At 39.9% G+C, this 26,089-nt stretch overlaps 1 protein-coding gene across 1 annotated transcript in view; it reads right to left on the bottom strand.

Moving 5' to 3' along the window:
• Positions 1-25,635, bottom strand: part of kcnq1.2 (potassium voltage-gated channel, KQT-like subfamily, member 1.2) — a 173,094-nt gene extending 147,459 nt beyond the window's left edge. Inside the window, exons 1-7 of the mRNA XM_005728192.1 lie at positions 25,440-25,635; positions 22,282-22,954; positions 8,703-8,793; positions 4,913-5,039; positions 4,650-4,728; positions 4,467-4,563; positions 1,627-1,767 (exon numbers count right to left, since the gene is read on the bottom strand). Coding sequence (XP_005728249.1) covers positions 1,627-1,767; positions 4,467-4,563; positions 4,650-4,728; positions 4,913-5,039; positions 8,703-8,793; positions 22,282-22,775 — 1,029 coding nt within the window. The 5' untranslated portion in view covers positions 22,776-22,954; positions 25,440-25,635. The remainder of the gene's footprint in view (positions 1-1,626; positions 1,768-4,466; positions 4,564-4,649; positions 4,729-4,912; positions 5,040-8,702; positions 8,794-22,281; positions 22,955-25,439) is intronic.
• Positions 25,636-26,089: the final 454 nt, after the last annotated feature.

Here is a 26,089-nt window from a genome sequence, read left to right as displayed (position 1 = left end):
AAAACAAATACCTCTTGCATTTGCATGTACACCCATTCTGAAAGCAGAGCCAATTGTGACACATTCAGTACACACTTTAGCTTACTGTGAGTGCCTGCGGGGTATCGGCGCGTGAGCTGCCGCTGAGCACTAATACAAAGAGGCTGATGTAAGGTGAGATTCTTTAAAGAGCTTTGAGAGCCAAAGAAAAAAGAAAAAGAAGAAGGAGCAGAGGTGGGAAGGGCGGGTGGGTGTATGTTGGGAGTGAGTGGAGTGGTGGGGGATTTAATCCCTCATCCACAAATCCGATGACTAAACAATGTCCTCCTGACATCAGAGTGGACTGGTCTGCTCAAAAACACCCATTTCATTCAGTATGTAGGGTTTAGGGGCAAGAACCACATCGTGCCTACAAAAAGGTCCCAGACCCATCACTCATACATGCTTACATGAAAGGTAGTGTGCATTCTATATGTGTGATCACACCCAGTTATTTCTACATGTGCACCATTCCTGTATCTACAAACATGCCAGTTTGCCTTTTTATCGCCAGTGAGATTGGCAAAGTCGCTCTTTGAATAAAAGCCCCATTACCTAACCATCAACTGAAAAAAAAGACAAAGAACAGAGAAGGTGAGGGAGGGAGGTAGAGAAGGGGATATGAATCATGGCATTGGCTTGTCCTCCAGCTGCGCCGTGCACCTGCACATCCGAATGTGAAAATCATGCCAAGCGAAGGAATACTCCGTGAGAGCGAGAGCTTAGCTCCAATCAGTGCAATCGCATTTCAGCAGACGCATGCACAAGAGCTGAGCAAAAGCTTACTAAACTGGTGAGAAAAGAAATCGTTACACTCGAGTTTACAGTCTCGGGAACACAAAAAAGGTGCAAATCCTCGAGCGCAATTCTTTTCTTTTCTCCTTTTTTTGCATTGTGAACAAAGCAACACAAATAACCGCTTCCACGAAGCAGTTAGAAGCGGCGTGACCGCTCTAACCCTCGTTACATAAAGGTAGCAATCCCGCAATTAAAGTTTTAATTAAGGGAACTGACACTTTATGTTGGTGCTCTAAAAGTTCTTTGAGTCAAAGATCCCAGAGGTGAATGGTTTATTACCCGTCTCTTTGTGGCATACTGATCCCCTGCACAAGGCTGCCATAGGTTTCTCATTACTCTGCGCTTTCAATTCAAATGTTTAATTAACTGCTCTGGAAACCTGAGCCTCCACACAGAGGAGAATGGGCAAATCCAGCTCCACGCACGAAAAACATAAACACACCTGTCTCTGTGTCAAGTGTTACAGCAACACATGCATGCTATCCAATGAGGAGAATAAAAACACAAGGGGGAGAAATAATAAGTCCACCCAGGGTGGTCAGCCATCTCCGTTTCCCAGCTAGGACTCGAGTGGGCATTGTACAGATAATTGGTTTCAGCTCTTTATTGAGAAGAATCTCATTTGACGTGCATGTTTTGTAGCCTTTTAAATTTGCAAGCGAAATTTGCAAATTCATGTGGCATTCAAGGATCCCACTAATATATGCATTTTGAACAATATTTTAAAAAAGGGCACAAGGATATATGCCCAGCATCAGTGAGGGACTTTCTTTTGTACAAAGTATTTGTCTTCTCTTTTAGTTGCCTTACCACACCCCACCAGAGGGCATCGGCGTAGCTGGAGAAGCCCGTTTTGCCCTCCTCATCTACAGCATCTTTCTCCGCCAGGTAGACAAAGTAGGAGGAAAAGATCAAGCCCAAAAAGCCAATGTACAAGGTGGTAATCAGCTCCTGAAATAAAACAACATTTGACCAAAGATCAGACTATGAAAATCTAATATGGAAGACTTACCATGGTATCCAGAACTCGACTCTGATTGTGCCTCGAGGCAGGTTTTGACTCCACATATAGCTGGAGATCCTTGTGAGTGCCAAAGCTAAATTCTGGGCTGCAAAAAGGTTTAAGATATGCTTTTTTACCGGCATCACATTAAATGTATTCTAACGATCTGGCTCCGTCACTTTCAAAAGACATCAGTGTTTCACAATGACCAGTGAGTCACAGAACTGCTGCTGGCCGACATAAGCAAGTCAGCCTAAACATGTCAGGCTAGTTTACCCCAAATGAGTTTTTGGGTCTTTTCGGCATACATAAAGAGATCAGTTTCACGTCTCACTATGAGATGAGAGAATTTCTGCACAAACTGGAATTGCCATTGTCTGCTCACAGGCTTCGCTAAAGAAATAATAGAGTGGATCATGTACATAGTGCACCTCATTCTCTGAAGAGATCAAATACAATCTTCAATTCAATCCTCCCTAAAACTAAGCTGTCATGATAGGTGACTCAAGTATATGTGGTAAGTTGTACATATATACGATTCATGTTTCAATTATTATGCAACGGCCAGAAGTGGAGGTGTGTTCCCATTAGTTACAGATTTTAAAGGCTTCCAAGTCACTACATATGACAAGCAATGTATGGGGTATTAGTTAACCTTTTATTGGGCAAGGAGCAATATTTGTGACTTAAATATACATCAAAATTGACCTCCCTGTGAGTCATTGTGAAGTTGTAGAACCACATGGACTTCTCATTAATCACCAAAGATCAGGTTATGTGACAGATGGTGACATTATTCAAAAGTTTCTCTAAATGTTGAGATACATGTTTTGTTTGTGTTGGATTTCTAGAAACTAGGGAAATGTATGGTGAAAAATGGTGGCATCATATGCGATCATATGCCTTGTTCACCTTAAACTAGCAAGTGATGGCAAGTCGATTTTTACACATGCACCAGATGCATGTAGTATATTTGTGCTAATTCTAAAAGAAAAGACCTATTATATATAGTAAGAGTAATGAATTTTATATTGAATTTTGACACAAACTCATAAATCATCCACTGAGCGATTTAACCCATTTATAGACATCTTCAGACTAGAAATACTAGAATATGTGATTCTGTTTGTTTGTGATCTTACAGCAGTTTTTATTAAACTTAAATTGCATATGTTGGTGTTCACTTTTATTAAGTTTTATTCCTGCTAAAATTATTTTAGTGAGTCGATATTTGTAATTTATTTCGTCTTGATTGAATTTTGTATAAGAAAAAAATAATAGTTAGAATGCTATATTTTTACTTATATATTTACAATTTCCATGTCAATATACAAGTTCATGTTTGGAATTTTGATTTCTGTTTCAGGGGGGTGTACAGGTCTTTCTGGAGGTGTGGTCCTAAACTTTTGATCAGCTGTAAAACAGCCTGTTTCAATTTAAGCGTTGTTTTCAATAAAATGCGTGCTCAAAATAACATTTTGTCTCACTCTTTTTTCTTCTTGTTGCATGTTGAAGCTCTACTTGGAACCTTGTTAAGATCTAATCAAGCAAAATGTGATTTTTTTGCACTTTCAAGTGTTCTTAAACTTTTGATCGGGACTGTATTTGGTTTTCAGCAGGTCTAAACGTCACTGCTATGGTTTTCCTTCAAATATGACTGGATAATGACTAATGGAAATATTTTGCAACTGTCAGCTTGGCTTTTTTTTTTTTTTTTAAATAAAAGTCAGCCCATCAAGTACCATGCCATAACACAACCTATACTGGGCTATATATACGTGCTCAGCTCAGCGAACGACCTTAAATTAACTCACCAGGAACTGTTGCCTGTGACTATACAGGACTGAACCTGATCTGTACTTGATGTACAAAAATGATCATTTAAATGCACCTGGTTTTTGCCATAGCTTTTTGAGCTTAAACCTATCCCCTAAAAAAACAATGGTAAATAAATTCATAAATATGATTAAATGAAGTGCAAAAATCAGAGATAGCAGTCTGAGCATAGATCCCATCAGCTTTTTCACATTGCAAAGTGTTTCCACTAAACAGAGCATATCATTCAATAAGGCGATCATCTGACAACAGGGAGATGGCACCAAATCACATTAGGCTCAGTTTGGCTACATCTTAAATGTATTTTTATGATTCTCTGCACACAATCCTCACCGATAAGCCCTTCTCCTCTTATGCATCAAAGAGGTATGAACGTCAGGTTTGACCACAACCTAGGAACTTGGTGTACTTGAAGGATTAAGAAGAGAACATTACATCATCTGACTTCACTGTGTATCGGCCTGAGAAAGAACTAAAACAAGTGTAGCAGAATGAAAAAAAGAGAGCACAGCCAACCTTGACAACTTCTGTTCTTCTCCTTATAAAGCCAGGTTTACTCTGATTGTTTTATGCACCTCTGTGCATTGGACTTGTTGTCATAAGCAGTAAATGTTACTGTGACTACGTCAACTAGCGTGTCTGTTGCTTTGTAGAAGTGCATTTAAGGCCTATGCATTTACTGTTATATCTTCTGTTCTTCGGCCGTTATGTGTTAAAGTGATTCTAAACAATTACAATTAAAATGAATAAATGATAACATACAGGCAGACTTGTGGAGCTAATATATTTAGCTGGATTCTTCTTATCTTACCTGTCGATGAATAAAGACTACAGACCCCAGCAGCCTCCACGTTCCTCCCTGACGGTCCACGTGCAGCATACGCAGGATTTGGAGAAAACGGATGCCTCTGCAACACACAACATCATCTCAGCTGTTTCATCCCACTATAGCTATGAGCACATGTTAAAATGCAGAAGAAAATCACTGCTCTACCTGATGGCAGATGTTGCGAACACTTGGCCGTTTGACCCCACACCAAGCACAATGATTGAGGCGATGACCACTATTAAATCTGTGAGAAAGACACATAAAAAAGAAGGAGAAAAAAAAAAACCCACAACCAAATAAGGGCTACAATTATTTTTAGTTTGATACAAAAGTGAAGTCTTGCTGGAATTATCTGAGATGTTCATCTACAAATATACTTTATGGCATGTGTTGTATTAAATGAGAACAAAGGAAAAAGCCAGGTGCACCTATGATTGATATGGGTTTCCTGATAAAGCGGAGGCGTCCTTTGATGCCTGCATATTTGCTGCGGCAGCCTGCCGACCACAGCCGGACCACATACTCCGTGCCAAAGAACAGCACCAACACAATCTCCTGCGGAGAACAATGCAAACACGGATTCAGGGTTATGTTAATCCATTGGTAGGTAGACTATAACTTTGAAACACATGCAGGATGTGGAAGTAGATACGTTATCTTTTTGTTTTTTTAAATCACTGATGCTTTGCTATGCATTGCCACTAATTTAAAAGCATTAAAGCTATTTTAATCAATCACCAAGATTTACAGCATTGATATGAGTGGGTAATGACAGGTGCATGAGACAGAAGAAGAGAGACACAGAGGTGGTCTAGAAGGACCAAATGAGGCCACCCAGGAGTAAAGATGGAGGTTGACAACACAGCTGATAACAGCTCATACATGAGGCAGGGTCAATGGCTAAGTGATTAAAGCCACAGGATGAAAAACCATTAAGTAAGAAAGCTTTAAAAAAAAATCACCAAATAACAACTTCAGCATTAGTTGCAATCATGTGCACCTGCATATCTGCATTGTGTCATTGTGTACTTGTTTCGTAACACATGCACGCAAGTGTGGAGTCATAGATGAATCGGCTTCAACTGACGTGAGATCATTTTCCTGGCCACCGAGTATCCATAATACTCAGCTACCTTACTGTCAGGACCTATGGGCGATGTGGGTGGTCAATTCATTGAGTTCAGTTGCTTAAACTGGCTGCTCCCTGACCACCCCTTGTATGAAACTTAATACCACGAGCCCTGCTGCAATAACCCAGCACCACAAGACTTCAAAACAATGACCTGTCAATCACGCCAGACTCTATCTCGGCTGAAGAAGTGTCGCTCTAATATTAAACAAAAGCCTTTTCTCTTTTCTGTCTTTCTTTTTTCGCTTCTCTAAATTATCTGTTTACTCATTATCGCCACTCGAATATGTTTACAACTTTCATTTTTACGCCTGAGTCGTCCGGCCCCTGGGAATCCTGCGCTTCTCATTCATCCGCATGAATTGCACATTTTTTGTCACCGAGTTAAAGACAAAGAAAGAAGCCGCTAAGGAGGTATAATTGACAGAGACGGGGAGAAATGGTCCAGCAAATCTCTATAACATAGCCTGATAATCAGACTGAATAACCTTTTTGCTTTCGCTGCATTCATTCGGTGAAACCAAACAAATCGGAGACGTGGGCAGGCATTCAGATGTCTCTAACCAGTCTGCCTGTTACATCCATTTCAGCTGAACTTTCTCCAGCAAGCTGTAGGAGTTTTTTGTTTGTGTTAGGACAGAAACAGATTATATTCCATGCCCCCAGTGCTTTGTAGTTTTTACAGCAGATCAGGCTGTATTTGTGTATGCTGGACTACAAAGTTAGTAGTTGCAGGACATCCTGAAAACCAAGTCTTAAACATTCATTCAGTCATTTAATAATACCTAACACCCAACACAAAACAGCCTACAGAATACCAGTTTATTGAGCTTAGTAATTATGACAGCTAGGTAAAATCTGAAAGTCAAAGGTACGCATGAATTTGGGAAATTTAAAGGGATTAGTCACAATAATGCCATAAAATAGGTCACCCAGATGTTGGGGGTATTTTGTACGTGAATCCTAAACTGGCAACTATGTGTTTACTGAAAACAGCTGCCTATTGGTGCAGCGATAATCTCATCAAGCCAGACAAAGATGAAGCTCATTCAAAGACCCACTCGGGAATTACAGTATCACATGAAAATGTGATTAGATCGCTTCATCGTTGCGTCTCACATTGCACGAGAGGCTTATGTATATCAACACACACTCGTGGGCCCATCAGCTCAAACTGAAAATGCTTTCTCTGAGTTATTACATGCCACACATAAGTTTATTATATCAAATGGATTTTTTATTTCTTCTAATTTGCAAACTATGCTCATGAATATTGAAATAACCATAACCACATGACAAAATGACACCATGTCAACGATTTACTCTTGAGTTTGTTCTTTCAGTCTACAAATAACATGTTGCCGTCAGTTGCATAATTGATGCCACTGCTCCCACAAGTGTCATTTAAAGTTTATATATTAGTTTACCAAACCTCTCATTAAATCTCAATTGCATTCTTTAGAAATGTCCTGAATATGTCATTTAGGCCATGACCCAGAGGTCCCTCTTTTTCTTTGACCATAAACTGGGGACGTCATGGAGGTTTTTGGTCAGGTGGGGGGAATTTGGAAGTGATGGTGCCCAATAATAGCTCATTAACATCACCGAGCGTGTACGTTCCCCTGTGCCTCCTGCTTAGCCTGGTCAGCTTTACTTTGGCAGCTGCTTTGAAGGCCAAATATCCTCAAGGACTAATGTCCCCTCTGCCATCCAGAATAAGCAGCTTGTGATTCACGGATGTTAGCTAACCTTGAACTTTCTAAGTATAGTTACTACGACCAGTACGTGCCACCGTGACACCAGTCGGAGCTTTGCCTCCACACCCGCCCTCAAACACACTTGCACGTGCACCCACATGCAAGCACACAGAAAACAGATAAGGCTTTATCTTATCTCAGTATTAGCACTGAGCCATTATACACTCATACAAATCCACAAACGCACAACCAGGTGCACAAACAAACAGGGTTTAAAAAAAAGATTTTAAAAATATAGATATATATTTTTCATTTTTGATTGAAACAAAAAAAATTTGAGGTGAATGAAGGGAAGGACTGAGAGACAGGGAGACTCAGATTTAAAGAAAATCTGTCTCTTCTTGATAAAAATAAATGAATAACTGTGATAGTAAGTCTTCAAAGTTTATAGAACATAGTGTCCACTATGTTCTCTGACTGCAGCAGGACCCAGGAGGTGGTGCGTTGTGTATCTGTGAAGCCTTTGTATATGTGCAAACCGGGTGTGAGCATGCAGTAGCTGTGTGTGCGCCGATGTTCACAGTGTGCAAGAAGGAGACAGATGATCCGGCCTCTTTGTAGAGTTTCCAAACAGAAGCAATAATTTTCGCTACCTGCTGTAATCCCCCGATTTATTGCATCACTTAGCAGCCTTAATAGCCTAATAAGCCACAAAACAGGCAATCCACCAGCATGTATCAACAAATACAGTCTCTGTGGAGCCACATGATTCCACATAACAAGTGTCTTAACTGTAGGTTCAAAAGACACATGTTACTGCACGGGCTTTCAGATGAACGCCGTACAAGATGATGAGTGTGTTTCGTGGTATTTTCAATAAATGAAAGTGATTATTCTTTCTAAGTGCCGTAATATCAGACTGAGCTATAAGATGGCGGTTAAAATCTCTCACAGCTACAATCTTATATCGCCATCATGTGGACAACTCAAGGTACTGCTTGCTTTACACCACTCGCCAGATATTATATATACAAACACTAGCTAAAGATAAAGAAAAGAAATGCAAGTTCATATTTTAAATATGTTTTATAGATCAACACTATAATGTATGTGTATACAAGAGGGTTAATGTAAGGTATGGATTTCTCCTCTGCAGTCACCTATGTGCCCGTGGGCTGGGTTCGGATCTGTTGCTAAGGTATTTAACAGCCTGCAGCTCATTTATTATACAATTACAGACATGCTTTGCTTGTTTTTCTGATGAACCATTGCACAATCACAAAAATGATTTGGGTAATTACCATAACTGTTATTTTAGGGCTGTTGTGGCATAAGCCTTCCATTTGATGGTGAACACTGCTAAAGGTTTCGTTTAGGTGCATCACTACTCACCATCCAGAAGAGGGTACCCGTGGCAAAGTCTGCATATTGTTCTATCGTGGACAGCACACTGAAGATTAGACACACCAGGACCATGACGAAGCTGCAGAGAGAGACACAGCACATCCAGTCCATTACCACCACTCACTACATATCACTAAGCATCGTGTTACGATGCAGTAAAACAACACAGTGAATATATTAAGGCTTTGTATAACTCTGACCTGAATATATTTCTCCTCATTGCATTTCATTTTCTTCTAGTGCATTTCAAAAATACACGACTGAAGAACTTGGTCACATTTGGTGGCTGTGGCTCACAAGGAATGGGTAATCTAGCATTCAGCCAACCACTCTACCAACCAATCATGTGAGCGCGTGTGCAAACGTTAGACAAAGTGCTAAGGTACAGAAAAAGTGCTTGGACGAATGCGTGTGTGAGAATAAGGCTTGTAAAAAGTGCCATGATTGCTTAGTTAGATTACAAAAGCACTCTATAAGTACCAGTTCATTTTACCATTTGGTTGTACAGAAGTAAAATGCAGAGCATGCAAACATTTGATAGAATTACAAAGTAAAAATGTAGAAAATAACACATTTTTGAAGTTTTTATGAATAAAATATAAAAATGACAGCAGGATCTAAAACTATGACTAAAGGGGAACTGTAACACAGTCAGAAAAATGTTGAATATGCTTACATATATCGCCTTGACATCTATGGATTCATAGCAACAATCAATAAATACATTTTGTTACAAAACAAGTTGTACAGCACCCAGTTACTGTACAAAGTTTAAGGCACTTAAGGTGTTTTTCGTCACTCTGTTTAAATGAACAGCTGACAGGATGTTTCCACATTGCCTAGCAACTGTGAAACATTCCGACGAGACAGTCCATCTGTCCGTGTACATACATCGTCTACAAATACAGGCCTGTGAGCTGAACATCCACCAGCCACACGACTAAATGAGGACGAGAAAGGTGGATGGGGGTTAAAGTGACAGTGAAGGGAGTAAGCAAAGGAGTCAAACAGGGCGAGGAACGGTAGCGCCGCAACTCGTGATTAGCATTTCAATGAGCAATTCACCTGCAGATTTTTATCTTCGTCAGGAAAAAAGTAAACAGTTCCCTTCTTCAAATCGTCACAAAGCCCAAGTTGGCACATTCAATTTGGTTTATTTGACTGAGCAACATTTCAGTGACATTTTATGGATAATAGAAGTAAAAGAGCCACATAAAAGTCTGGATTTCTCCTCTAATCAGGTCAATATTATTTATACAGCTCATATCAAAAGTCATCTCAAGGTGCTTTACAATATGATGGAAAGACCTTACAATATTAGAATGAGAACTCAAACATGCACTTGGTAAAAGCAGAGAAGAAGTGGTCCCTTTTTAGCAGGAGATCTCTGGCTAAAGTAGGCTCAGCGAGAGGCAATCCATAGGCCACAGGAGTGAGGAGAGAGGGTAGCAGAGAGAGATGACAAAAAATGTAATGAATAAAAAGCAGAGGTAAGGGGAATGAATATGGAATACAATGAAACAAAACAAAAACAAAAAAAGTCTTGCTCATTAATGGAAAAATATTTTTCAATGAACCACTTGTTGTTTTTAACTCTTTAAAACACTACAAAGTAATAATGACCTCAAACACACCGCTCAAAGCCATTTGAATATGTTTTTTTATTTTACACTACTACTAAAAGGTCCATCCATCCATTTTCTTCCGCATATCTGGGCCCAGGTTGGAGGGGCAGCAGTCCAAGCAGAGAAGCCCAGACCTCCCTCGCCCCAGCCACCTCCTCCAGCTTATCCGGGGGAACACCAAGGCGTTCCCAGGCTAGTCGAGAGATATAATCTCTAAGGGAGAGGCCAGCCACCCTTCGGAGGAAGCTCATTTCCCCCGCTTGTATTCGCGATCTCGTTCTTTCGGTCACTACCCACAGCTCGTGGCCATAGGTGAGGGTAGGGGCGTAGGTCGACCGGTAAGTTGAGAGCTTCGCTTTTACACTCAGCTCTCTCTTCACCACGACAGACCGGTACAGCGTCCGCATCACTGCAGCTGCACCAATCCGTCTGGTGATCTCCGGCTCCCTTCTCCCATCACTCGTGAACAAGACCCCGAGATACTTCAACTCCTTCACTTGGGGCAGGGTCTCGTCTATACTAAATTTATAGTTACTAAAAATTTCCTCCTTTAACCTCCTCACCCATTTATTTACATATTAATTTATTACATTCAGAAAATTCTTTTTGCATTTTCTTTACTGAACCTCCAGCACCGAAAGTGTGGCTGGTTGTTTGAATTTTTACCAGCCAGAAATAATCCTTGATACATATAAGAGCTTTTCGATTACACTCTATTAATGTTTATCATAAAATTCACTTAAAAACACACACTTCTAAGCGGTGTGTGGTTGCATTAAGATTTTGTGCACCACAATCTGGATTACACGCCATATGCTGGAAGGGTTATTTTAATCATCTAAATGCACCATATATACAGCAGTACATAGTATAAGGCAGTATATACTTTACTAAGGTCCCTATACTGCAAATCTATTTTTTCTTCCCCCATCTGAGCAAAAATCCTCCCTCATGCGAGCCACACCTTGTGACATTGTTTTGAAGGTGTTCTCTTCTTCAAAGATCGCGCTCAACACTTGACACATTATGACACATCGTAGAATTACATTAATGTAAAGGGTGATGAAGGGGCGACTCGTAAACGAGGATTCCCCATTACACTTAGACCACAAGCCAGATGGGACAGTTTACTCTCTGGGGATTACTGCTCACCACACACACACACACACACACACACGCACACACACACACTTCTTCCTTCCTCTTACTTTTCTTGAAAGGATGCCAGCGTGGGGCAATAGATGACATCGGATTTTCTACAGTGCTATTTGCTTGGATGCCTGCATCAGAAAGTCACATGTTGTGCCATGGTTAGGTTTGACTTTATTGTAACTCTAACTGAAAACTAAGCTTTCAGCCAATCCTTCCTGGAACTTTTCAGGACAATAGAGATTTTAGTCTGACCGGCGATAAGAAAGATGGAGGAACTGTATGAAGGGAGGAATGGTTAAAGAAAGGTAGTCTAATCCTGGAGATGTTACTGTGAAGGACCATTTCTGTGGTCCGGATACTGAACATCACTTGCTTGACTATAGCATGCATGCTAACCCAGCACTGTATGTATGCTTTTATGGTTATTACTGGTGATTTGAACCACGTTACACTAGACAGACTATATAAACGGTTCCACCAGAGAAAGCAGTACTAGACCCACTGTATGCTAACACTGCTAATGTACAAAGTGCAACTGCCACCTCTCACCCTTCAGCAAGTCTCATCCAACTCTAGTCCTGTTGACACCAAAATGCGTTCCTCTTGTTCAACGTCCACCCTGTACCCACAGACTGAGCTGTTAGGACTCGTTCAAGTTAGCTATGGAGGCACCACAGGACTGCTTTGACTCTACAGCCTGGATTGTTTTTTATGAACTACATGGAGAGGACACAGTCTGATGGCCTGTTATCACAGAACAACCAAGTCCTGTGGATACATCACAATACTGACCATGACTGTATGTTGGGTTTTGAAAAACAAGCCCTGGTTCACAAGTGACTTGAAACACTTCTCAATAAAAAGAACTAAGCCTTGAGCGTGAAGCTTAAGAAATAGAAGGCCTCTTACAGGAAGATGCTAAAGGCTACACTGGAGGAGAACAGCATGAGAGATGTTTGGAGTAGTATGAGGAAAACCACTGGGTTTTAAAAGACAGACAAACAACCAGTGGGCAGCCTTGAGAGATTACATGAGGTCAACTATTTCTTCAGCAGTTTTAGTTCACAGACCTCTGCCACCACCATACACCCCTTGTTTCCACACAACTCCAATAATCTTCAGACCTAACTACAGCTCACCAACTCCAGTGGACAGGAGACACCTGGAGAAACTATGAAAGTACAAGGCTGCCAGCCCTGATGACATCAGACCTAAAGTTCTGAGGACCTGTGTAAGCCAGCTGTCTGTGAGAAGATGTTGTAAGAAAACATCCTGCTGGCTCATGTACCAAAGAAGCTGACACTTTCCAAATTCAAGGTGCTGGATAGGTTAGTCTTGGCCCACCTGAGACCGCAGGTGAAAACATCTATTGACTCTCCGCAGTTCGCAACCAAATCTGGTAGCATATGACACAATCACTCTACACAGCGGATTTGAAATACAATCTTATTTTGAAATAAAATCTTACCACATGCAAAAATATTCTGATGATACTGCTATAGTGGCATGCAACAGGAGTGGACAGCAGCAGAAATACAGAAGTCTCATTGAGGCTTTAGGGAAGTGGCGTAGTAGGAGTTGCCTCCACCTCAAGACCTGACAACCAAAGATCTATCGATCTATCGATCCATCACCTAGGCAACAAAAGACCAACTCAGAGGCTGTATACAAAATATAAGCAGGCTCAACTTCCTGTGAAGTCACCAGGGCACATACAAGAAAGTTTTCTCTTTAACTAACATTTTACTGCCATTTAAAACTGCATTTTTCTTTGCTGGTTTTATTTATCTAATATTTCTATTATTATTATTATTATAAAATTATTTCCTAAATATGGGATTAAATTATTATGTTACTTTACGTTAACTATTTAAATTTAGTGGGTGCATTTTACACTAAATTAAACTGTGACATCAGATAGATAGGCCGGTAGATCGATTTAAGTTATTACCAAATGAGATACTTAAAGACCACGCATACAAGGCAAATAAAGTAAACCCCTGTTTACTATACTATATTTTAGTAGCTATTTGATCTATGCTGTGCAGTAAGTGGTCACAGGAAACAACTGTTCGTGTCATGCTGTTCCCAGGGATCCAAACAGTAGTAATGCCAGACTTTTGGGAAAGCAAAGATCAGACAGAGATACAGGTTAAGAAGAGAGCAGGTGAAGCCAAATGTCCGTTTCCTGTTTGTTGAGATCGGATCATATTATTAGGATGAGCATAAATATGATATATATATATATATTGTATCAGTGGTGGTAACAGTCATATCTAATCAATGCAGATTATTTAAACAGAAAGGAAAACTCAAAAATCATATAAGTAAAATCGTTATATTTTCCAGCATTCCACTGCTTGAAATAAATCAAAATGTGTTGTTAAATGATCAAGAGTTTTGTAATTGATCACAAGAAACACAGAGCCTAACAAATTTTATTTCTTATGATATATTTACTACACATGCAAGTCTAAAAAAATAAACAAAAATATTAGGACAATATCAGATTGTGTGAGCACAAATGTTTGATGATATACTAAGTAGTCTGCAGTGTGTCCAGTGTCTTACGTTAATGTGCTTTGACCATGACTACAGCCAGATATAGTGATTTTCCTCATGTCACATTTCATTGTTTTCTGCAGTAACCCACCCACAGAGGTGTTTGCAGGACAGGACTCGGTCACTCATACCCAGCCAACCTTATTTAGGCGGGCCAAAAACCCTGGGATCTGATTAAAACAAAACAGCTGGGGCTTTAGTGATTTAGCATTATTGACAGCAGATCCATCCAGCTTCTCTAAAATAAGTACAGCATAAAGCCACGCCAAACCCTCTGCTCAATCAGCATCAAACCTACGGCAGTATAAGCTCAGGAAGCATCACCTAAACACTGATAACGAATGAGAACAGAACATCTTCACGTCTATGAAATAATGTGAGCACAGAAACACACTTTACACTGTAAACAGACAAAAAGTACGGCCTACTAAGTTATGTCTAAAAACCCTTTGAGTGGGAAATTTGCTTGTAAATCACTGCAGGTTATTCAGTTTCCTTTGTTCAACCATCAGGTTCATCACCACAGTTCAGCACGTCCAGTTTAAGTTGACAGGTGGCAGAAAGCTTGTTCAGTATTACATAATGATGATTATCATGCAAATACTGGTGTTTGTGAAGCACAAATGGTTAAAATTACTGGCTGATGTGAAGCCAACTGAGTATAAAACTATCCCCAGTTCTGTGCCGACCAAAATCTAACCTACGTCTAAACATTTGCATTTTTTCTGAGTGTCCATGCAAAAGGAAAAGCCAGCTTAATCAACAAGCCAAATATTAGCCTTGTATTTGCTTAAGTTGAGCTGCATTTGGTTTGTGTCTCTTCTCTGCTAGGAAGCAATGGCCAGTTCAAGTGTCTATCTATTACAGTCTTGAACCCTACAAAACTGCAACTAAAAAAATAATAATAATCTAAGACACGAGTACATAAAAAAAGCTCTCTATAGTGCAGGAGATAAATGCAGTAATGAGGACTACCTGCCTAGATTTGTTTTGTGCCACACTTGGGTCATCAGCTGGGACCCTTTTCAATAACAGGTGTTTTGTTACGTTGAATAATTACACCAAACCAGAACTACCTCCCAACCCCCTTTATCTGCAGCCACACACTCGCTACTGCCCTCACAATCAAAAAACTAAGCAGGAGTTTTGTGTAGCCAACAACTCTTTGAAACCTAAAAGGGCTCTCTTTGCTACTCATCAAAGCAGCTTATCTCCGCCATCAAACACATCACCAAACATAAGTTCAAAACAGCCAGGCTTCACACAGACATTAATATGCTAATCAAAGCGACTCAGGTAACGTTTTTATTCTAACTAGCATGTTCTTTCATAACTCTACAGGGCCACGAGTAGCACAAAAAACAAACAAACAAAAGCACAAAGGTAATACAATTTCATAATCAGGACAAAAATTAGATGTTTATATGCAAAGCTGATAATGGCAATCCAAGAACACTTTTCAACAAACAACAAACAATACCTGAAGTGATTATAACTAAGCCTTTTAGACATCGACTCACCCTGAGAGGACTAACTAGAGTCAGCCATGTTTTTCTTTAGGCTGCTCCATGCACCAATAGGAAGCCAGAGATCTGAGGCTTGTATTACGGAGCACGATGGGGACTTGGTGGTAACTTAAAGTTTAGCCCTCGGTTTTCAGTATCTTCAGGCTGTGTTTGGTTTTCTCCAAACGTGGTGCTGTGCATTAAAGACCAGACATCTCAACTTTGGTCTCGTGTGTTCCAGAAGTCTTGTGGTTTATTCACATCCATCTTTGCAAACCTAAGCCGTGCTGCCATGTTTTCTCCGAGAGAAAAAAGGCTTTCTCCTGGCAACCCTTCCAAACAAGCTCCAAGTTCAAGTTTTTCTCCTTGCACTGTCATGAACTTTAACATTTAACATGCTAACTGAGACATGCAGAGTGAGATGTTGCTCTTGTTGTTTTTAAAAGTGGTCATACTTTCTGATGATCAGTTAATCAAGTGCATTTGATTAGCAGCACCTGGTAAACTCTTACCCTGGCAACCAACTTACCCACTTAATCCTGTCATATTTAGTTTTCCACACACAAGGCTTCTGCATTTTGCTTAGTTTTTGTAAAATAAAAAATGACATGGTGTAATATGTCATCTACTTGTTAATCCAAGGTTGCATTTACCTCATTTTAAGAACTGATGAGGACCAGAAACCTTAGAATTAAAAGAGAAACGCCCTCTTTTTTACAATGACACCCTGAGTAAAAGTTCAAACAAGAGATCAATTTGTAAAAACTGATATTTAAACAGGTAGTTTAGGTTATACTCTAATTTTGTTTGCCGTAATGTTTTAAACTCCCAAATAAGTTTCCAAATGTAAACACTAATTATGCTGTTATGATCATTATGAATGATTGGCAAACTTATGAAAATGTAACCCAATTTCCAGACTAAAGTTTCTCTTTAAATGTCCATATTTCCTAAATCCATGAACCAATCAGGTGTCCACCTGTAACATGGGCTCAAGAGTCAATATTGAAGTGAAAATGCAGGGGACAGCCTAAAAGAGGAACACAGGACTACACAGTGGACTATTTAACCTAAAAAGGCAGAAGAATACAGGTGAAATCAGTAAGAGCGAGGATGGCGATCACACAGGAGGAAAAACTAAAAAGGAAAAGGAAACACAACAGAAAGCTGGCTTTCACAGTAAAACAGGAAATAACCAAAAGACAAACACTAAACTCAGAAACAAGAAGAGTGAAACTACAAATGATAACAAAGACGGAAAAAGACACTGACAGAAATACAACACAGCATTTTGACTTGGTTGTTTTGTATTTTATCCGAGGTTGTATTTAGATTGTTTCAAGGTGTCCTGATGTCCAGATTATTTTTACTACGTCACATTAAATAAACTCTTAGAATTGATAGAGACTCTGCTTTCTTCTTAGCTTCACTGTAGGTGCTTTTTAATGCTTTTTTAGCATCTAAGGTCTGCATTTGCCTGTAACCACAGTCTCAGACCAACATCACATCTGTGAATTTAGTGAAAAAACAAAAAACAAAACAACTTAGAGCTAAACAAACATAAATTGCCCTTACCATTCTGCTAGACAGCAGGGTCAGAGAGCCCTCCAAAACCCTCTTTATTAACCCACGTGCCCTCCCCATCCCATCCATGAAAGAGCTTAAGGTGGATTACACCACATCAGCCACCGGCCATAAACACGGATATTCTATCCTGGCTTAGTTATCATCTTGTCCATCAAATACTTGGAAAATAGAGAAGAAAAATCTCCTCATAGGCTGGAGCACAAGATCAATCATAGAGAAATAGTTAGAGAAATAGTTCACATGGCCATGTCATTCATAACCAGTATCATGCACCAGTATACAGTTCAACATTGAGACTTCCTCACTTCTTTTTCACATTTATTCTGCTTATTCTAAACTGATTTTTATGTATTTTTTCTCTTATCTAAACTCACTATTTTATGGCAACAAAGCCAAATTTTTTTGTTTATCAAAAAGGGAAAAAATACGTTTATTATTCAGACACAGACACATTTAGCTCAGGTTAGTCAGAAGTGCAGGCAGTGAACAGGAAAACCAGGTAAGTGGGAGGGGGACTTGTTACACTGTAACACCTACCAACAGACACACTTCAATTCACAAACATTTCTAGAAAACGGCTCCTGAAATTGGCTGACAGCTGACAGATGCCATCCAGGTTAACTGAGCTCGAGAGACTGCCAAACCAATGGCCGAAAATACCCAAATCCACGGACGCAATGCTTGTTGCCCCGTGCAAACAAAACTCAGGTATATTCACCGCAAAAAGTGCCTTAAGTCACGAGATAAAAGCTCTGAATAAACTCCCCAGATATTTTATTAGGTACACTTTTTTACTGTTGACTTGGATCCTGACATCCAAATGCCTTAGCAGAAACTGACCTGGAGCTTCTCCTCTGATCTCTGACCTCTGACATCAACAAGGCAGACCAATCCAACCTGGCCCTATGCAACCTGTCCCCTAATGGGTGCCTTTTCTATTGTGTGCCGTTTGCTTTTTTTGTATATATCCCTCCTGTTTGTACATAATTCTTCTGCCTGTATATATTTCTTGCATTTGTTGTTTATTCCTGCTGTCTTTCTATTTATATTTTATTCCCGCACATTGGTATGGACCACCCACAATTTGGTTGTACATGTACAATAAAAAGAAAGGGCAATTCTATTCTATTCTATTCTATTCTATTCTATTCTAAGAGCCACCATGTTCAGAGTCACTTTGACCACCTTTCTTCCCCATTCTGTTACTAGGTTTAAACTTCAGCAGCTCATCTCCATCATGTCTACGTGCCTTCATGCACTGATATGTCCTACATGTGGAACTTTAGATATTAACTGTAGATAAATGAAGGAAAAACGTAACTGAACCTTACATAATGTACATTTAGCATCAGAAGCACCCAAAGTCAAATCCTTAGCTTCTACACCCATGTCAATTGCAAATGTACACACCCAACAATATATTTACTACAAAACACTGTAACAATGTAACTGCTAAACAAGCCACAGACAAAGACAAACATCTAGGTTTCTAGAACCGGGTGTCATTCCCGCTGAATTAGCCGGATCAGGATGTTAAAATGCTGGGTGATCAATCTGTCATGAGGAGGATAATGTATTAAATGTATTTGACTTTGACTTTGAAATAATAATAATTTTAAATTATATAATTATTTTCCATGTAAGTAGTTATTGTAGTTAGTAAACAATACTGACTGTTAAAAATAAGCCTATGGATATGTTATTTAAAAAATATCACTAAACTCACTAAATTAAAAATCGCATCACTTGATGAGCGAAACATGCCCCTAAAGAATTCCCTGAATACACTGGTGTTTTACAGTAAAATGGACATGAGACATACAGTTCACTCCAGTCTAGCAGTAATCTCTCGTAAGCAGATACAAGAGTTCTCCGCTCTGCCTGCATAGATAGAGGGGAATGCCTGGAAGCTGAGGATTCACTATAGCCATTTCAATAATCTGTCCAGATATAAAAACACACAACAAAAGCCAGTATTTAAGACAACATCTGGCCCAGTGCTTTTTTCAAGAGGATAAACAGCTGCAATTCTTCCTCCACCGCAAACTGGTTGGGTTTTGTAAAGCTATTTTTAATCATACGCCAACATTTTTAACACACACATAGGTAGTTAAAAATAAAACGTGGCTTGGATAATAAGTTGATGTCATTTATTTTATGAGTTCAACTTTTTTTTGTCCAGGTATGTTTGAAAGAAACTGATGGATAAACTCGACTGATAAAAGGACCAAGAGGTATCCAGCTTGGAGTCCGAGAAGGGCATTTAGAAATCATGAGGATATACATGTTTATTCCCTCTGGTTATGTAAAAGACTCAGAGGGAGTGGCCCAAACATGGAGTGGATCATTGCCCCAGGTTCTCTGTACACTGGTGAGTGTGTATTGCATAAGACTCTTTTCGGACACATGTCCACGTATGCTGTCTGGGGTCCAAGGGATTTCTGCCCACTTTGACTAACTCGGGCATCATTAGTGTGGCATGTGCCTGCTTGTGTTCCTGTCAGTGTGCTGGGCCCATATTAAATATAACTGTTTATATATTTCATCTAATTATCTAATGATGTGAATGTGAATAATTCATAAAATTCTGTAATCCTTCTCTAAAGTTTGTATGACCCAAGTTTACATAGGGCACCTGGAGTTATTATTATTTAATTTGGCAATAAATTAAAGAAATAAAATCTCATCTATCAGGGCCCATTTTAAATTTCTCTTTAGCCCAACATGGATGATGAGCTGTGGTAATGTGAAGCCCACAAGTTAAAATCCAGGTAGAGCTTATTTTTTGAACTGTGTTCAGACAAATGCTTTGTGCTACTGTAATAGACCAAATATCCCCGTAAAGCTCACCTTCACTTCTTTTTAAAACTTTCATTTAAGGATTGCTTGTAAAATGGGTTAAAGTCCTTCAAATAAAAAAAAAAACTATACCTGTTGATCCAAAATCTTAAAGTATTTTTCATAAATGAATAAGCAAAATAAGTCCCTCAAAGTAATGCTTGCGTAGTCCCTTCACCATACTTTCCGTGTGCACGTGAAAGACAGAAAGTACAGTACAGGGACAAGTTGTTCTGCTAAACAGAAGGGGATACAGCACCGGCTCAGGAGACAAACTAACACTGCTTAATGTGTAAATTAAAAGACCTGGAACACAGAATTCTGTGTTGTTCCAGTGAGAAAGAGAAAATTCACAGTACGGATTTAAAACCTGAGACAAGGTGGACAATCACCTGGTCATAAGCAAAGCATTTGGAGGTGCCAACACTTATTAGGTGCTTTCATTACACGTATAGTAACACAAACACCTGTCGTCAACTTAAATGACATTACCACCACTTCAGCTGAGGTAACGCTATCTTTGCTTCACTTGTCTCTTCTTACATAATAATGGAAAAACGGCCCTTCTGAACACGTGATCTCAAGACCATCACTGGTATACTGCAATATCACATCTATAAACGGTCACAAAAATAACTAATACATTCTAGATATTATGAGATTGTTTTTTTTTGTTTGATTGTTTGTTTTTAGATATGGATTTACCAGCATTTTATTCTGCAGTCCACCCAAATTTCAGCATCTGCACATGTGCCGATTCGCTGGAAATGTCCCTGACCGTTGCACAATAAAGGCAGTGATGAATTAACTAACTAGTTGCATTGTGTGTGTGCTGTTTGTGTGTATGTCATCTTGATGTAGAGCAGGGCTTTTCAAGCTGACCTATTAGTGCTGTCATGAGTGCTGGATGAGGTCCTTTGTATCGTTGCTCTCCCCTGCCAAATCCGAGAAAAGGGACGAGGGATTGAATGGCCGCCGCCTATAGTCTTCGACACGTAAGAGTTACTTAAAGGAGCGTCAGTGAGGATCGGTTAGAAGGGTTTAATATTGAATGAAGAGCAGTCTCGGGTTCACTGTCACTGTTTGAACTTTAGAGCCTCAATTAAGGACGATCAGCAATGCAAACAGAATCTTTGCACTGTTTCCACGTATCTGTGACCGACAAAACTAATGAGACAGACTAATTCGACTTCTCTTCAAGCACAGCTTTACAGAGGCAGATGAACAGTAGTAAGCTATATATTATATTATATATTATATTATAATCTTATTTGAAATCGACATCAAGCCCAAATGCTGTCATCTCCGCAGACAACTTAAAACCACTCATCAGAATTAAGGTAAAGGAGAAAACATCTTTGAAATACAGAGACTTTATCACTGAGATCACTTTCCCAGATAGCATCGCTTCTATTTTGTTGAGTGGAGGAAGTTAAAATTCTGACTTATTTCTATTTTCCTTCAATGTGGTCTAAATCGTTGCCTTGTATTTGTGACATGTGCAAAGACAATAAAGTTGAATTCTATTCTATTCTATCTATGGACTCGGTGTGTGATGTTCCTGAATAAATTTGAGTTCCACAGTTTCTAATCTTACCACTTCTGTTTTAAGTAAGCTAACTGCATGTTTTTATTTTTTTTGTGACAGCTGAATAAGAGGAAGAAAATCGATGGATGAAGCTTTATCATAATATTTCAATTACTATTCAAAGGAATTCATTTTATTTTCTAGAGTACCTGACATGGGTCAGACAAAACATGCTTATGCAGCACAGCATAAAAAACTCTGCTTTTATGGATGAGTTCATTTCATCTGTTGACAAAACAAAGAGCAGAAATAACCTGGCAACTCAGAACCAGACGTGCGATTAGCCAGATCACATTGACCTGATTCTGCTGGGCTTTCTTAAAACAACCACCGACACACAGCAGGCCTAAAGACACTGCTCCTCCTGCTACCGGGAACCAGAGCCTATAACTGGAAGAAGAAGCGCTAGATGTAATTAACAAGAGAGCGTCTGGAGCTAATGAAATGACACCAGAGTCTGTTTTGTGAATCTTCTAACACTTCTGTGAAAGTTTGTACATCGTCACCCAGGTAATTTTCATGGGAGCCTATTCTTACTTAACTAGACTTTATTTTTAACCTTATTCACGTGGATTGAGATTTTGAGCACTCGCAACTCTCTCAGATTACCAACTGTACCTAACACAAGCTCATCGTCTTCTGCAATCGACTCACTTCGCCTGTGAAGTGTGGACTTAAATCAGTGTGCACAGAAACTGACAGGTACTCACACAAGGAAGTGGTAGAGGAAGCACTTCAATCCAGCAGGCCTCTCTAGGAAGTTGTAAATATCCCCCTGCATGCTAGTCTTGATGTAAGGGCTGTGGAATTCCTTTTGATGATGACGCAGCCAGCTTGAACGAGGGAGAGGTGGCGGGATGGCGGTGAGAGAGGGCTGGCTCTGTAAAATCTGCAGGGCCGGGTCCTTTGTGTCTGCAGGCGGACAGCAGGGAATGCCTGATCCATTATTCACCGCCGCGGGCTCCGGTTCCAGTGAAACAGGAGAGTAGTGGCTCCTGTCAGGTGCAGGGGACCTGAGGGCTGTGCTGCTGGTAGCCGCGCAGGTGGGAGGCGCGAGGCCAACGTCCATCTCCTGGTCCAGGCTGATGCTGGTGCTGGTGCATCCGTTTGGGCTGCAACTTATGAAGGAGCTCCCCAGCCTGCTGCCACAGTCACGCTGCACCCGGCACGTCGCGTGAAAGGAGCGTGTCCGTCTTTCCCCCATGTCGCCCCGCGGGATGGTCCAGTTCAAAGAAGAGGGCCAAAGGGGAACAAAAAGCCTTGGGAAATCCTGATTGTTCTAGCGAAGGGAACAGGGCAGCCAAATTAAAAAACTAGCCAGGCATGGCTAGCTACCTGCTGCTGAGAAGAGTTCTCTTTGCTGGGCTGCATCTGTGTCCATACCTGCAGCAGAAGATGTTACATTAGTCTGAGAGAAAGCCTTATTATAACACTTGTTATTTTAGTGTCGAAAGACAAAATGATAATTGGATGCTGGAAAGGAGAGATACTCTTATAAAAAGCCCTTTTTTGTATTATATCACCTGGATTAAATGATTGACATTGACAGCAAAAACCGAAACATGCTGACTCTAAAAATATTAACAGATTAGAATCTGACAAATACTAAATGTGGTTCCCTTTAGCCTGTTGCTTTTGAACTGTGACCATATGCGGATCAGGGATGTTTTGTGCTTAGGGCACTGATGCTGATTAAAGCTTTTCATTGTGTAACTCTAATTGCCCTAGTTTTTGCTCTAAGATGCACCTTCAGAAGGTATAGCGTCATGGCTATTGCTAGTTTTTTTTTGTTTTGTTTTTTTTTTGAGACAGAAAGAAAATGAAAGTAAAGAATTCCCAGCAATATTCCTTTTAGCTCTCCCTGCTGCTTAGACCGCTGTGCTGTGACTTGTAAGCTCTAAGCATTATGAAAGTGTAACAGGCACATAATATTCCCAAGACCCGAGCGCACACTAGTTAATGTGGGAGTGACAGGTCAACACACTAGTCCATTTCCACCAGCTCTTTCTGATGGAGATTTTCTACTGTAAAAAAAAAACAGCATCCTGTTAAGAGTATCGCTGATGGGTGTCACAACCTCTCTCCTCTTCCATCTGGAAGGCAATGCAGATGCGCGGTGTGCACTCGGTTACAGTTCAGTTTAAATTCAGAGGGAAAAAAAAAAACGCAGTGTGTTTAGCAGCCAGTGACGGCATTTAAGCTTGTGCTGTCACAATGTCACCTTCAGCGCTGGTTACACAAAGTGTGTCACACCGCAAACGCTTAATCAACGTGCAACCGCCCAAAAATTAGACCGATTAAAGCGCTGGGTGGCTGCAACCACGTGAATGATTATTTTTGTGGCTTCTTTCTCACCTTTCTCCAACTTCTTTCTTATGTAGTCAGATCAAGGTTAAAGTTGTGTGTCTTTACTTAAAGATGCACACAAATTCACAAAAAAGTAGTCAGCTGTATTGTTTTATCATATATACATAATTATTTAAATTATATTTCTCTACTTTATATATTGTACTTTTTTTTTTTGCACAGTATTATTATAATTAGGTTATGCTGCATCTATTTATTTTTTGCCTTGTCCACTCTCCTGCTGTAGCAATGTGAATTTCTCACCTCTGGGACTAATAAAGAATATCTTATCTTAAAAAAAAGAGCCCTTCTAACATAAAACTAATTTATGCTAAATGACTCTTCACGAGAGGTTGGTGGATGTTCCAAATATTGACAGTATTGATACAGATGTGTATTGTTATCAGATTGATACTATTGTAATAGGATTAATACCGAAGTGCTTTAGAGGCAGGCATTTTCCAAAAAACTGTCTTTCAAAATACCTGAAAAGCTCAAAAGGGTGTTTTCTTGTACTAACTAATAATTTTGGAAAGTAATTTACTCATTTAAAGGTCATTAAAATGTGTTCAGAATTTGAGGATGATCCATCTCATAAATCATGCTCTCCCCTAAATAAGCTGCCTTTTTTAAAGTATAGATACTGGTATTGGCAATACTGTCCCTGTATTTACTTGGTATCACACCAATACCAGAATTTGCAGTATTTACAGCACTACTCTTCATCACTTTAGGCCAGCACATGTTGATGTAAACATTATGGAAGTCACTGATTACAGATCTTTTAACTCTACACGAAGAAGGATCTACAGGACAGTTAGTAAGCTGTGTTGTCCATGTCACAAACAACAACCACCTGTGTGTGCATGGGGGCAAACAACCTAATTCTGGCAAGCCGACAACTTTCCATCTGACCAAATCAAAGCCTCTGCTTGCTATCATATGTACAATTAATGAATGCATAAACAGCGGGTAGCCGATATAGTGTCTTCTCTGGAAAGATACTCAACAAGGCGGTGTGATAGATGACCGGATGTTACCTAAAAGGATCGGAAAAAATAAAGATCTAATTGGAGGCAACGAGCCCCGTCCATATCTGTCCTCGGCTACGGTGGAAGTGATGACAGGAGCCACATGTCTCCCTTTAGATAGAGTTTCTACCTTTAAAAAATGGAAACCACACAGTCATGAGGCACACAATGAACTGCCAGACATGCATAGGCTGCTGTGGGACTCTACGGTTACAGAGTATTATGTGACTTTCCGTTAAACTGAACCGACCCATGTGGGTGGGCAGGTGGGGGCATATAACAAATCAAATGATAGCGTGTGGGCTTTTAAACATAAAACGCCTCACACTACCTAAAAACCTCCAACCCCCCGTCCATCTGTTAAACATTTCTCCTGAAAGCAGCATAAGCGCGTAAATTCGGTTTAAATGAAAGTGCTGTCTCCATCACTTAACACTACACAAACACTGCTGTCCTAAACAACAACGTGAGAATATTGCGTTAGACCTTACCTTTAACTTACACACCACGACTCAAGTTGTTTTCGGGGCACCAAGTTCCTCTTTTTCTGCTTTGTGTCACAGCAAGTTCCAGGTACTCGCTTCCTTCAGATAGAAATGATGCTCCAGCGCTCAAACACATAAGGAACGCCGCAAACACCGGGATGCCACAGTTCTTTAAGCGGCTGCAGTCTGCAGGACTTGTCCCTTTGAAGAGCATCGTCGCTTCTGCCAGGACACGCGATGCCTTTACGGGCGAGAGGAAATCTTAAAATATAATTAAACTATAGTACATATACCAGATTTATCGTTTTTGTAATAAGTTCTCTAACAACCAAGTGACAGTTATAACTTTGTTCTTGTTGTTGTGTTAATCCAATCGATATTTCTTCAGTCACTCAGTAAAATAATAGCGATGGCAAACAATCGATCACGTGCTGTCTATATCGAAAGTCACGCCCTCAAATATATTCTGATGCCGAAATAAACGCTCAGTTTTCAGTCACATTTTGATTTTACGAACATACCAGGTTATTTCATAAATGAACTGCTTGTTCAGGTGTGCTGGGGGTAATATTCAAAGCATATTTTAATGTTGTGAAAGGCTAATGTATTTTATTAGCATATTGTTACAATTAACCACCGTCACATGTTGTTGTTTT

This window comes from Pundamilia nyererei, unplaced genomic scaffold (assembly GCF_000239375.1).
Source record: "Pundamilia nyererei isolate P.nyererei 1_Seehausen unplaced genomic scaffold, PunNye1.0 scaffold00027, whole genome shotgun sequence".
Taxonomy (NCBI): domain Eukaryota; kingdom Metazoa; phylum Chordata; class Actinopteri; order Cichliformes; family Cichlidae; genus Pundamilia; species Pundamilia nyererei.
This window is presented reverse-complemented; position numbering and strand designations above follow the sequence as displayed.